The 14021-nt window shown below is 38.6% G+C and overlaps 1 protein-coding gene across 1 annotated transcript in view; it reads left to right on the forward strand.

Annotated features, from left to right (window-relative positions):
• PLS1 (plastin 1) overlaps positions 1-14021 on the forward strand; it is a 52499-nt gene that overhangs the window by 28864 nt on the left and 9614 nt on the right. Inside the window, exons 10-12 of the mRNA XM_023555457.2 lie at positions 1772-1886; positions 4489-4622; positions 5491-5614. Of these exons, the coding sequence (XP_023411225.1) occupies positions 1772-1886; positions 4489-4622; positions 5491-5614 (373 nt within the window). The remainder of the gene's footprint in view (positions 1-1771; positions 1887-4488; positions 4623-5490; positions 5615-14021) is intronic.

Genomic DNA, 14021 nt, shown 5'->3' on the forward strand with positions numbered 1-14021 from the left:
GGAGGAGGGAAAGGGACTAACTTTCGGAAAATGCTCAAAAGGATAATTAACCTTAAAAAGAACCATTGGATAGAGGAAAGCAATAGCCAGGAATCTAGTAGGTAGGCACCAGCACCAAGTGCCCTTGAGTTTGGGGCCGGATTGCATTTCCAAACCCACCCCTAAGCACTGTTATTTCCCCACCTGTGGGATATTCAGCCCCAAACCAAAGCATTTGAATAATGTAGATAGATTTTAACTGAAAATTCCTGCCTCCAAACACATTACTAAATATATTTTAAGAACCATCAGTCCCAGGAGTTGTTCTGACAAGTTGATTCTGAAACTCATCTTGAAGTCTCTGAAAGTCATTTCAACCCTCTGGGGTTTAATTTTGTAGAACACAAATAATAATACCATACAACATAGGTATAAGAATGAATTCATTTAAAATAAAAAAGAATTCATGAAATAGATGTGATTTCAGAACCTATACAAATACTTTAGTGATTTTTTTTTTTTAATGTGAAATGTTTCCTGTGCTTATAGAGGTAACCTAAACCCTCCAAAAAACAAAAACAAACCTCTTGCCATAGGGTTTCCAAGGAGTGGCTAGTGGATTTGAACTGCTGATCTTTTGGTTAGCAGACAAACTCTTAACCACTCTGCCACCAGAGATAACCTACCCAACCCAGTGCCGTCAAGTCAATTCCGACTCATAGAGATAAACTAGTCAGGTCTCAATCACTTTCTTCCTCCATCATTCAGCGCAAGGCCACTTCCCTTCAGTGCCATATGGTGTGTGCTCAGAGAATGCAAAGTAACTTTAACATAAATCTTAGCAAAGCAACAGATAAGCTGTTGGGGGGAGAAGTTACATAATATATCACAGCTAACAATTTTAAAATCAATTGCTCTTGCTTTATGCCCTTAGTACACAGAGTTGATAACAGACTCTATAGACATACTTTGAGCTTCTCCAAAGAACGTGTTTTTCTGAATCCAAAGTAGGAGTAGTCTTACTTCAAGAGCTCCTACTTGCTTATAAATCCTTCCCTTTTAACCTTCATTATTTAACACGAATAGTCGCCTGAGTAACCGACTTGACAGCACTGGGTTTTCGGAGCTGCATGAGTAGCTATTGTGACTTTCCTGTAATTATTTTTACAAAGCTAAAAAAAATCGTAGTACATAAGTAGTATATGTACTCATTTGCAGTGTAGAAGTTTCAGGAAGTGTGTAAGTATATAGAATAAAACAAAACATGGTAATCCCCCCTCATGTCTTCCGTACTCCTTCTGTCCTTCCCAGGGATAATTGGTATCACAGTCCTTTCCACATATTTCTCTTAAAATATTTTTTAAATAAATGGGATCAAACTATTTGCAGTGTTCTGTCATTTGATTTTTTAAACTTAGTATGTATTGGAAAGCTTTCATGTCAGTACATACAGATCTATGTAATCTGTCTAATGGTGGCCCAGGAGTCCATAGTATGGGCAGTTTATTCAGCATCCCCCTACTGCCAGATATTTTAGTTGTTTCCAAGTTTATAAAGACTGTGGCAATGTACATGTACTGAATGTGTATATATATATATATATATGTATATATATCTTCGTAAATGTTTATGAAAATATCTTGAACAGATTCCTAGATTGGAAGCTCTGGGTCAAATGAAATGTCCTCTAATTCCTTAGGCATTAAATGACCCATCTCTAGTGTGCTTAATAAAATTAGGTACTACCAACATTTCCTCCTCCTCCTTCATCTGCTGTACCCTCCTGTTCTAGTGACCTTGCAGATGCGTTGGTGATCTTTCAGCTCTATGAAATGACCCGAGTGCCAGTCGACTGGGGCCATGTCAACAAACCTCCTTATCCTGCCCTCGGAGGGAACATGAAGAAGGTGAAATAATGACCATGGATATGTTGTTATTCTTTAGATATACAAGAGAATTCAGAGTTTCATAAAGCTCGGAAAAGTGTGGTCGGTCCCCACAGTTATTCAAACCAGAATGTGTTCAGTTTGGTGGCCTTCGTTTACGCTTGTTTGAATAACTGTTTGGGAAAATGAAGGCAGCCTACCCCACCCCACCCCCGTCAGACACTTCAGATAATTGTTTTGGTCTTTAGCAAGTTGTTATACGTAATGTTCCTTGAGGTGTACCATAAATGCATTCTTATTTTATAATTGTCAAAACTTGCCAAATCTTTGCTGATTATTCATTTACTTTTTCAGTAGATGTTTGATTATCTACTACCTGTACAGTGCAGGATATGGCTTTCTGAGGATCAAGTCCATGTCTTACAAAGAAACTGGGGGGATAAGATATCTGTGCAGACCACTACAGTGCAGTGCCATTTAAGCAAAAGGGAACATGACGAGTTCCAAGGAAGAGAAGACCACACGCTACACTTACCAGGAAAAGCTTCATAGAGTAATTGGTATTTGAATTAGACCTTAAGAAACACATAGAATTTTGCCAAAAGGAGACTGGAGAGGGGATTGAGGATTTAGGAAAAGGTAGAGTCCCTGGGCGGTACAAACAGTTAACATGCTCGGCTGCTAAAGTTTGGCGGTTTGAGTCCTGCAGTTGCCTCGGAAGAAAGTCCTGGCAACAGTTCTGCTCTGACACATATGGGGTCGCTGTTGGTGGGACTCGACTCGATGGCAACTCGCACTAGAAGAGAGAATGAATTTTGGAATGTTATCGTATTTTTAAAAAAATGAATGTGTGTCAAAGATTTTGTTTAACTTGTTGAGGGAAGCAGAAAGATGTTACAACCGGTTCAAAGAATCATCTTGCGTTTTTATTTGTAACAAGTTGAACTTTGGGAATATGGATTTTCTTTTTTAGGGAACAGTGCCCTTTCACTTGTGAAAATTCCGTTATTGTGTGGTCTCTTTGTCAGCTTTCCTGGAAGTGCTTTCTTATTCTTGGAGAAAACTTACCTGTGTATCTCAGGCTCAACTGTTTTGTAATGAGGCCACAACTAATTTGCAAAAAAAAACAGGAAAAATGTTATGCTATTTTTACTTTATTCCAAATAGCATTTATTAAACGCTTTATAGTACTAGTGACATTACAAGATTATGAGAGCTTACAATATCATTGGAGAAAAGAGAAAATACATAAATATATCCATATATATATATATAGTATAGCACTAGGTGATTTGAGATCATGATTAGAGGTAAGATACCTCTATATAGGCCAAGGTAGACAAGAAAATTTATTAGAGGAAAGACTTAACTGGACTTATATCACTGGAGAGAAATAGGTAAACCAAAAAGAACCAAACCCAGCACCGTCGAGTTGATCCCGATTCCTAGTGACCCTACGGGACGAAGTGAAACTGCACCCTAGGGTGTCCGAGGAGTGGCTGGTGGGTTTGAATTGCCAACCTTTTGGTGAGCAGCTGATCTCTTAACCACTGCATCACCAGATAGGTGGGAATAATTTATTTGGTGTTCATTCATCGGATTTTCACTGTAGGCAGGGCACTATGCTGGGTCCTGAGCAGAAGGTGGGAGAGTATGAAAGAGATTTGTAAACATTATAGGCTTGTCCCATAAAAGAAGCATAACTTATAGTTGGCAAAAGATAGTGCATAAACAGCTAAGTATAAGTAGGAGATGGTGCCTAAGCATTACAAAATAAGTATGACAGGAGTTCAAACAAAGGGTAAATTGTTATCAGCTGGTACATTTAAGGAAACCCTGGTGGCGTAGTGGTTAAGTGCTACAGCTGCTAACCAAGAGGTCAGCAGTTCAAATCCACCAGGCGCTCCTTGGAAACTCTATGGGGCAGTTCTACTCTGTTCTGTAGGGTCGGTATGAGTCGGAATCGACTCGACGGCAGTGGGTTTTTGGTACATTTAAGGGTAAGCCTTTATTGAAGAAAGTGGGCCAGAAGATGATTTAGAGGATGAGTGAGATCTGGATAAAAAACATGTGGGATGAAGTTTGATTCTTAATGACGGAAACCATTTTTTCCCTCTATTCCTTAATTTTTTATTTAGACAAAACAATATTTTTATCTCTGTTAACAGGGTCACTGTAGGGCCACTATGAATCAGATTCGACTTGACGGCAACAGGTTTGGTTTTTTAATGGGATGCAGGAAACCTAGGTTTCTAGTTACAGATTTGCCACTAATAAGCTGTTTAATCTTGAAAAGTCACACAATGAAGACTTTTAGGGTAGAAAGAGACCTCAAAGTTGATTTAATCTAGCCTCTTATACTTGACTTCTCGGAACTTTCCAGCCAGATGTTCTTTTGTCTAGCCTCTGCTTAACCCCTCAGTTTTTTGATATCTTCATCTGTAAAATGGGAATAATTATTTCCTTGCTTTCGCTGGGCTATTATTATGAAATGAGATTCTGTCATATAAATTTAACATGAAAGTGTAATTATTTTTCAGATGATTGAACTAGACTGGCAAATTCAGGGAATATGTTTAAAAAATTTTATTTTTATTCCAAAACTTTGACTTATTGTTTATAGATCGAAAACTGTAACTATGCAGTGGAACTTGGGAAGGATAAGGCCAAATTCTCGTTGGTTGGCATTGCTGGGCAGGACCTAAATGAAGGGAATGCAACACTTACACTAGCGTTGGTGTGGCAGCTGATGAGAAGGTAAAGGCCAATAAGATGTCTACAGCAGCACTGGAAACCCTGGTGGCATAGTGATTAAGAGCTATGGCTGCTAACCAAAAGGTCGGCAGTTCAAATCCACCAGGTTTTCCTTGGAAACCCTATGGGGCAGTTCTACTCTGTCCTGTAGGGTTGCTCTGAGTCAGAATCGACTCTATGGCAGTGGGTTTGGTTTTGGTGTTTTTACAGCAACATCGTCAGTTTTCTTCAACAAGCCATTTGAACGGGAATTTTTACTATTTTTGAAGAATAATGGATACCAAAGAAATATATAGTATAAAATATATTAACTTAAAAAATGATTTACTATTGATTATTTTTTGTATTTGTGAGCTCTGGTGCCACAGCGGTTAAGCACTTGGCTGCTAACTAAAAGATTGATGGTTCCAACCCACCAGCCGTTCCATGGGAGTGAGATGTGGCAGTCTGCTCCCATAAAGGTTTACAGCCTTGGAAACCCTGTGTGGCAGTTCTACTCTGTCCTGTAGGGTAGCTGTGAGTCACAATCGATGGCAACGGGTTTTGGGGTTTTATTTATTTATTTATTTTTGTAAGTTATACTTTATTTTGAAAATGGGTCAGTCCTGAAAACACAAAATCACTTTTATTAATGCCTATTACAAATTGCTTCATAAGGAATTGGTTTAATTTTTAAAAATATCAGCTAGTAGTTTTTGTGTCTGATTAGTGAGCCCTGTAACTTTGAGATGTATCCAAGTGCACATACCAGATTAAATTAGAAATTTTAGAACTGAAATATCTCTTAAATATTTATCGAAGTGCTGACATAAGTGATATGAGAGCAAGTGTCATCCCTTTGAGTCTCAAATATGTGTCTTTTCTGTTGCAGGTACACATTGAATGTGTTATCAGATCTTGGAGAGGGTGAAAAAGTAAATGATGAAATTATTATTAAATGGGTCAATCAGACTCTTAAAAATGCAAACAAAAAAACGTCTATTTCCAGCTTCAAGGTAATCAGAAAATTATTTTTAAAAACTTTTTTTTTGTAAGAAACTAAGTTTAGGAAGGAATTTTTATCAGGGATTACATTGGGTTAGGTTCATAATTACATTATGTTGTGTCTTAGCATCATGCAAGTTAAGAGTTTGGGCAGACTAATTACGTGGCATGTGTAAACCAAAAGCACCCAGTTTGAATCCTTATACTTTTTTGATTGATTGTTCTATTTCATATAAACACAGGTTAATCTTATAAGACGCTGGTGATCTAATCTTAAAAAAGAAATAGAATAGAGCCAAAAAAATCCAATTGCAGATGAAAAAGAAAGATAAGAAGTCATTGTTTATACAGGACCTATAATGTTTTGTGCTCCCTCGCAGCAGTCTCAGAATTGTATTGACATCACTTCTCAGGCATAACAGAACCAGCGAAACTGACTCAAGTGGGAATTGAGAAAACTGGTAGGAAAAAAAAAATCTTGTCATCTGGCTTCATAATGGCACTTAACACTCCTGAGCATTTGTGGATGATTCATAAGCACTCGAAACAATCTCTACATACCTACCCACTAATCTTGCATTTCCATTGTGCTCTGCTTCTGCATGCAAGATGATGTCAGTTACAGATAAGCATGTCTGCGTGTACCCATTCACTCCGTGAGCCTTGTGTGATTTTACTGCGATAAGTAAAGAACCAGCAGTCAATCTGTGTTTTTGAGAAACAATGAAATAAAACAATGTAGTGAAATAAAAAAGCACAAATAGATGAAACATTAGGCTATCCCAAGAACTAGGTTGTTGATAGAGATGCTGCCTGAGTCCTAGGTCAAGTGAAGCCCTTCTTTTTCAATCTCGGAAGGAGCTAATAACATTGAGGAGTTTATTTAAAAAAAAAAAAAAAAAGTAATTTTCAGACCATGGTTTGTCTATATTTTTTAGACATAAAACTCCACTTGAAAAATGTAAAACAAGTGGGACTTATTACAAAATTCTCTAATTGGAATTTACTCTTTAAAATTTTTATATTAAAATTATATGTATTTATATGTTCATTTATTAAACATAGGAAATGTATATTGTTAAATCAAGTAAAATGAGAAAATAATATTTAGGAACAAATCAATAAATATTTCTTGAGTTCTTATGATGTAAATAACTTTTCTAGTAAAGAAAAAGGTACAAAGTCTAAGAAATTGATTTGGCTCTCAGCATTCACCATTGAGTTGAAAGACAAAGCCGAAAAGATAACAAATACCACTACAGAGTAAATGATAAAATCCAAATAAGTAATACAACTGACACTATCATTGGGAAGTCTAATTGATCGTTTCCAACTGAATGGGCAGTGAAGAATGGATGGAGAAAGTTGGGTTTGAGTTGAGCATAGATACAGGCGGGGCTTGAGCAGGTGGAGAACAAACTAGGAGGGGTCCATCTTGAATAAAGGAAAGTGTTATGGTTTGAATTGTGTCCCCCAAAATATGTGCTGTAAATCTTAACCTCTGTGCCTGTGCTTATAATCTCATTTGGGATTGAGTTGACCTGTTAACGATAATGAGACAGGATTAGTGTAGGGTGTGTCTTGAGTCAGTCTCTTTTGAGATATAAAAGAGATTAAACAAGCCAGCAGAGCAGAGATGGGGGAAGAGAGATGCCAAGCCACATGAAGATTGCTCAGGAGCAGAAACTCAAAGAGACAAGGATCGCCCTCCAGAGCTGACCGAGAGATAAAGCCTTGCCCTAGAGATGGCACCCTGAATTCGGATGGCACTCTTTGGCCTCCTAAACTGTAAGAAGATAAATTTCTGTTTGTTAAAGCCACCCATTTATGGTTTTCTGTTATAGCAGCACTAGATAACTAAGATAGCAAGTCTGAGAGGCTTAGGAGAAATAATCTGGCTAGAGAGGAGACTTTTTAAGGGCTGTGTAGTGTAAGATACAGGCTGGGTCAAGACTGTGGAGGAATTTGGCCTAAATAAAAGATTTTGAATAAGGAGGTGATGTAAGAAAGTGATTGTTTTAGGAAGATAGATCAGAAAGTGGTGAGCAGGATGGGTTGGAGGGAGAATGGTGTACATGCAAGGACCAAGCATAAGAAGCCAAGGCAGTAGTCAAGGTTTGACGTGATAAAGGATCTCAATGAGATTGAGTGAGGGTGAGCATGGGAATGGTAAGAATGGATAGGTATAAGCTATTGCAGAAAGAAGAATAGCTAGGACTTGGTTTCTTGATTTAGGGAAACAGAAGAGAAGAAGTCAAAGCTCTTGATGTTTGGGGCTTGGGTGGTTGGAAAACGGAGAACACTAACAGCAATTGGGCTGTCACGAGGTACAAACTGCTTTCTTGAAAAGGTGATGAATTCAGTTTTAAACATGTTGAATTTGAGGTAGTTTTCAGGAACTGGGAAGTTAGATAAAAGGAGACATTAAAACTGGGAATGGAGACTTAGTGATCAGTTGAAGAGAAAAGTTGAAACAGTGGAGTACACAAACCCTTTCTTATATCACTTCCTCAATTCACAAGGAAGATCAGACTTAAGAGAGTACTGTTTTACTTAGAACTGAGGAGACAGAAATGTATTGCAAAAGTGTTTGGCATTTAATAGGTACTTGGTAATAAAATCTTTAGAGAGTGAAAATGGCTAAGAAATGTGGCAGCAAATGGTAAAAAATAATTGAGGTAGGAGTTTTTTCCAACCATGGACGGCATTATGTTTAAAAGCTATAATAAGTGGTACTAGTAAGAACCTGGAAACCCTGGTGAGAACCTGGAAACCCTGGTGGCATAGTGGTTAAGTGCTACAGCAGCTAACCAAAGGGTTGGCAGTTTGAATCCACCAGGCGCTACTTGGAAACTCTATGGGGCAGTTCTACTCTGTCCTATAGGGTCGCTATGAGTCAGAATCGACTCAACGGCACTGGGTTTCTGGGTTAGTAAGAACCTATTACTATACCTTGAAATTTCAGAGAAACTTGCCATTTTTAGTTGCAAATTAATTTTCCTTTTTTTTTTTTTAAGAAGATAGGAAGGTGGCAAATCAGTGAATAATAAATCATAATTAGCATGTATTGAGTCCTGTGTGTCACCATGCTAAGTACTTTACACATTACTGTTTTATTTATTTTAATTCTCTCAACAATTCTATGAGAAAGAAGGGGGAAGAATTAGAGAAGCTAATAACTTGTCTACTGTCTTACAACTATTAAGCAGAAGAGCTGGGTTTCACACCCAGGACTGTCTGACTGCAAGCTGGAAGCCAGGCTTTGGAGTTGTGTGGTTCTGGATTTGACTCTCAATTCAGCCACTTACCAGCTGTGTGACACATTTCTCATTCCTTCCATGAATATTCAAAGCTTACCGTGTGTCAGGTGCTGTGCTAGGCACTGTGGCTACATAGTGCTTTCAAAGAGCTCACTATTCGAGGGAGGAGGCAAAAAAGCAAACAGGAATCACAGTATGGAGTGTCAGCAACACTATATAAAACTCAGCCTCGGGGAGTATGGGAGCATATGCCGAGGGCAACTAGCTGAGTCCTGAGGGACTAAGAAAGACTTCCTGTAGGAAATGAAGTCTAGGCTGAGACCTGAAGGGTAAGTGGTAAAGCAAGAATTAGGTATGTAAAGTAAAAAACCAAAGGGAGGGTAAAAGGGAAGAAGTCGTTTTGAACGTGTTATTAACCTCTAAACCTTACAATGATCCTCGTAACTGGACCAGTAAGCAACATCATAATAAACGGAGAAAAGATTGAGGTTGTCAAGGATTTCATTTTACTTGGATCCATAACTAACACTCATGGAAGCAGCAGTCAAGAAATCAAAAGATGCATTGCGTTGGGCAAATTGGCTGCAAAAGACCTCTTTAAAGTTTTAAAAAGCAAAGATGTCACCTTGAGAACTAAGGTGTACCTGACCCAAGCCATGGTGTTTTCAATCACCTCATATCCATGAGAAGGCTGAGCAATGAGTAAAACCCAGTGCTGTGGAGTGGATTCTGACTCATAGCGACCCTATAGGATGGAGTAGAACTGCCCCATAGAGTTCCCAATGAACTGCCGACCCCTTGGTTAGCAGCGGTAGCACTTAACCACTACGCCACCAGGGTTTCCAAACAATGAGTAAGGAAGACTGAAAAAGAACTGATGCATTTGAATCATGGTGTTGGCAAAGAATACTGAATATACTGTGAACTGCCAAAAGAATGAACAAATCCGTCTTGGAAGGAGTACAATCAGAATGCTCCTTAGACGCAAGAATGAAGAGACTACGTCTCACATACTTTGGACATGTTATCAGAAGGGATCAGTCCCTGGGGAAGGACATCATGCTTGGTAAAGGAGAGGGTCAGCAAAAAAGAGGAAGGCCCTCAACCAGATGGATTGACACAGGGGCTGCAGCAGTGGGCTCAAGCATAGCAACAATTGTGAGGATGGCCCAGGACTGGGCAGTGTTTCGTTCTGTTACGCATAGGGTCGCTATGAGTCGGAAGCGACTCGATGGCACCTAACAACAACAGCAAACCTTCCCTGCAAAATATGGATAAGAATGCCTGCTTTCAGAGTTATGAAGATGAAAGGAAATGTGTGTAAAACATTTAGCTTAGTGTGTATGTAGCACATGGTAAGCACCCAGTAAGGTTAATGCTCAACTGGCAACTGTCTTAATACTTTCCTTTAGGGAGAATGAAAGATTTCAGAAGGCTTTAGGATGCCTTTCTTTGGCCAGACAGAGATAACTTCATATCCTTCAGCATTTCCTATGTGCAAACAGCATTAGTGGATTAAATGATTTCCAGAAAATGTGAAGTCCATGCACAATTATATAGGATAGCTTAAGTGAGTTTTATGAGTGCAGTGTTTTACAGAAACTTCAGCAGTCGCTACTAACAGCTCTTGAATAAAATAGGCTCACCAGTTAATATCTGCGTGACCTTGGGCAAGTTACTTAATTTTTCCATGCTTGAGTTTTCCCATATCTAAAATGGGGATGTTAATAGTACCTATCTTGTAGGGTTGTTGTCAGACTAAATAAATCAACAAATTTAAAGAGCTTAATAGTGCCTGGCACATATTAAGGGGCCAATAAATAGGGCTTACTGGACTGTTGGTATTGCCCGTATGCAAAGGGCCTCCATCATATGTAGAGGAGTTCTCATTGAGCCTTTTAGGGAACTCTGGTGGCGACATCACTGTTTTCCCACTTTTATTTTAAAAAATGGCAGGAAGAATAATGGAGTGAAATGTTCTAATAGTAAATGTATATCAGATTAAGGGAAAGAGATGGTACAGTTCATTATCTTGAAAATCAAGTGAAGCTCTAGGCTAGTTCTCATTAAGATTCTAGAAATTCTTTCTGCTGAAATAATTTATGATTAGCTTAAGGAAAATAAGTGATGAAAACGCATTTATATAACTAAGGGTTTCCACTGTAACTCCTGCCCCCTTTGCAAAAGTCAAATATTTTCCACTGCTAATGTACAAATCACAGGAGGTGGAAGATAGGCCTATTTTTTTTTGGAAAAAGGAAGAGAACAGTACCCAACATAATCTTTAAAAACTTCAGTGAAAGCTTTTCACAAGATGAACCTTAAGGAAATAGGTGGAAAAAAATGATTTTTTCTAAATCTAAATGAATATTTAAAATATGCAAACAGATAATCAAAATATAGCACAATTAAGCCACCTGTATTTTTTTAATCGTCACATAAATGCTATATGAAAAGTTCATAGAAATCTTAAATTCTAGAATGACAAACATGTTTAGTTTTTTTAGAAGGTATAACACGGTGCATACGTGGAAAGCTTGTTAAAAATGTAAATTACCAGCCCCATCCACAGGTAACCTGATTCCTTAACTTGAGAAAGCAAAACAAAAAAGCCCACTGCCATCAAGTTGATTCCGACTCTTAGGGACTCCATAGGGTTTCCAAGGCTGTGCATCTCTATGGAAGCAGACTGCCCCATCTTTCTCCCCCGGAGCCACTGGTGGTTTCCAATTGCTGACCTTTCGGTTAGCAGTCAGTCACTTTAACCCCTCTACCACCAGGGCTCCTTCATTAACTCGAGAGTAGGGCCAAATCTGCACTTTTAACAAGCACCCCAGGTGATTCTCATGTAGTTGGTCTGCAAACTAAACTTTGAGGAAACAGGTGTAAGAATTTTTCAGAAATAGAGAAGATGCCAAAAAACCAGGTCCAGATTAACAGTATCAGGTAGAATTAAGAACTCTAGTTTTTGTTTTTTTTTTTAACCACTACCCCCCATAAAGATCTGTTTCATAAAATGAATATTCCTGGTGATACATAATTTACCTAAAATTAGTAAACATGATAGTTCCTAGATCATGGCAGAAAGTCTTCACATGGCTTCAAACTGTTTCATCATTTATTAATAAAAACCCCCACTTGGCTATGAACTGTACCAGATGTTTTCACCTATATTACCTTAATATTCCCAAGAATCCTGTGAAATTTCCATTTTAGAGATGAGGAAAAGGTGCTTTTGGCTTCAAGTAACAGAAACCTAATTGAAACAGAATTAAACCAAAAGGAAAGATACTAACTCCAATAACAAATCCAGAAGTAAGGTAGAGTTCAGGGTTGGTTGAGCCAATAATTCAGGAATGTCATTCAGGAGTCAGGTTTATCCCCCCATCTCTATGCTTTGATATTGAAAGTGCCAGCTTCACCCTAAAGCTGGTTCTCCTCTTGGTCACAGGACAGCCGCTGGCTGTGGCAGAGGCTCCATCCTCTCACTCATCTATAGGAGGGGTTGCTGGCTTTCCCTAGCTCTTCCTGGACAGCAAGGGCCTCACATTTAATTAGGCCCAGATTAGATCACTGTGGCAAGGGAATGGGATTATTCCATTTGGCTTTGACCAGTATTTCTCAATTTCTTTTTTTTTTTTTCATTATTGCCCACTAAGGAGGCTTTTTCAGACTTTTTTTCCTAATTGCCCCCCAATGAAATTTTAGTCATAGATGATAGCATATATCTGTTTATGCACTGTATGCTTTATCCATAAAAAGGGTAAGTTTATCACCCCAACCCCTCCTCCTTGGGAGTGGTATCATCCCCATTGAGAACACTGGCCTAGACTAATTCGTGATCATGCCTGGAGCTGTGGATGGAGTTGGCTTTCCTTGAAGCACATGGTGACGTATGAGGGAAGTGTGGATAAAAAAAATATGGGGTAAAAATACGGGTTCTGATTGATGAATAAAGAAGTAAGGGGTGAATGGATGCTGGTTAGGCAAGCAACAGTAGCCACCATTCAAGCTGAGAGAGTTATCAAATCATTTGTTCAAGTGCTGGTAAGTAAAGAAAACTACCCAGTGCTCTCGAGTCTATTCTGACTCATAGCAACCTTATAGGACGGAGTAGAACTGCCCCATAGAGTTTCCAAGGAGCGCCTGGTAAGTGGTAGAGTCAGTTCAGACCAGGATTTCTGACTTCAAATGCAGTGCTCTTTCCTTAGTTCATTTTTAGTTCACCTTGGAGGTAACTTCAAAAATAGAAATCTTGGGTTAGAGTCAGTCTGTGGGTTCAAATACTGGCTCTGTACTTACTAGCTGTGTGACCAATTATTTTGAGTTCTCTGAACTTCAAGTCCTTTATCTCTAAAGAGAGGGATTATAATTTCTTTATCATCAGGCTGTTAGGAGGATTAAACAAATTTCTAAATCATGTAAGACAATGAGAACAATGCTTTTGTAAATGTTAGTTCCTTTCCATTATTACCTTTCATTTTTCTCTTGGAAACACTTAGGAATTCCTGGCCTAAGAAATATAATACTTCTAGAATTTATAAAAGTATTAATTTAAAATTAATTTCCTGTTCTCTTTCAAAAGTTGTTTATTGTTTACAGTATGAATTCTATGGTTAGCATACTTTAGGGATTGTCATGTCCACAAACATTCAGGTATAGTTTCAATTCTCTACACTATATTCTCTATAAAGGTTGAAGGAAACGGTATTTTAAGTGGTTTGTGATGTGTTGTGTGCTGGTTGCAGAAAAGCTGAATTTTAGATACAAAGAAAAATGATAAATTGCTTTTGTTACCGCAATTTCGGGAGTTAGAGCTGCCTGCTGCAAATAGCCAATTCTTGAGACAGGTGAGGTGGGTAGCAAGAGTTTTACTAGATATACCGGTATATGGAGACAGAGGGGAATGATCTCCTAAAGCCGTCTGTCTCACCAGACTACCGATGGGTTCGGGTTTTTAAGGGAAAAGGGGCCATAAGTTTTAGGGACTTGTGGAATGTGTGCTCTCTTTCTTCTGTTTGGTTTTGGTGGTCGTATCTCAAACACGTTGATCTTGTCCTGCCATTATCCCATCAGCTCAGGGGGTAGCTGGCACCATCCTTGGTCTTATTTGACAGACTTAGATCAATATCACTTGTTTTCCACAGTCTTAGAGGAA

Source organism: Loxodonta africana, chromosome 23 (genome assembly GCF_030014295.1).
Source record: "Loxodonta africana isolate mLoxAfr1 chromosome 23, mLoxAfr1.hap2, whole genome shotgun sequence".
Taxonomy (NCBI): Eukaryota; Metazoa; Chordata; class Mammalia; order Proboscidea; family Elephantidae; genus Loxodonta; species Loxodonta africana.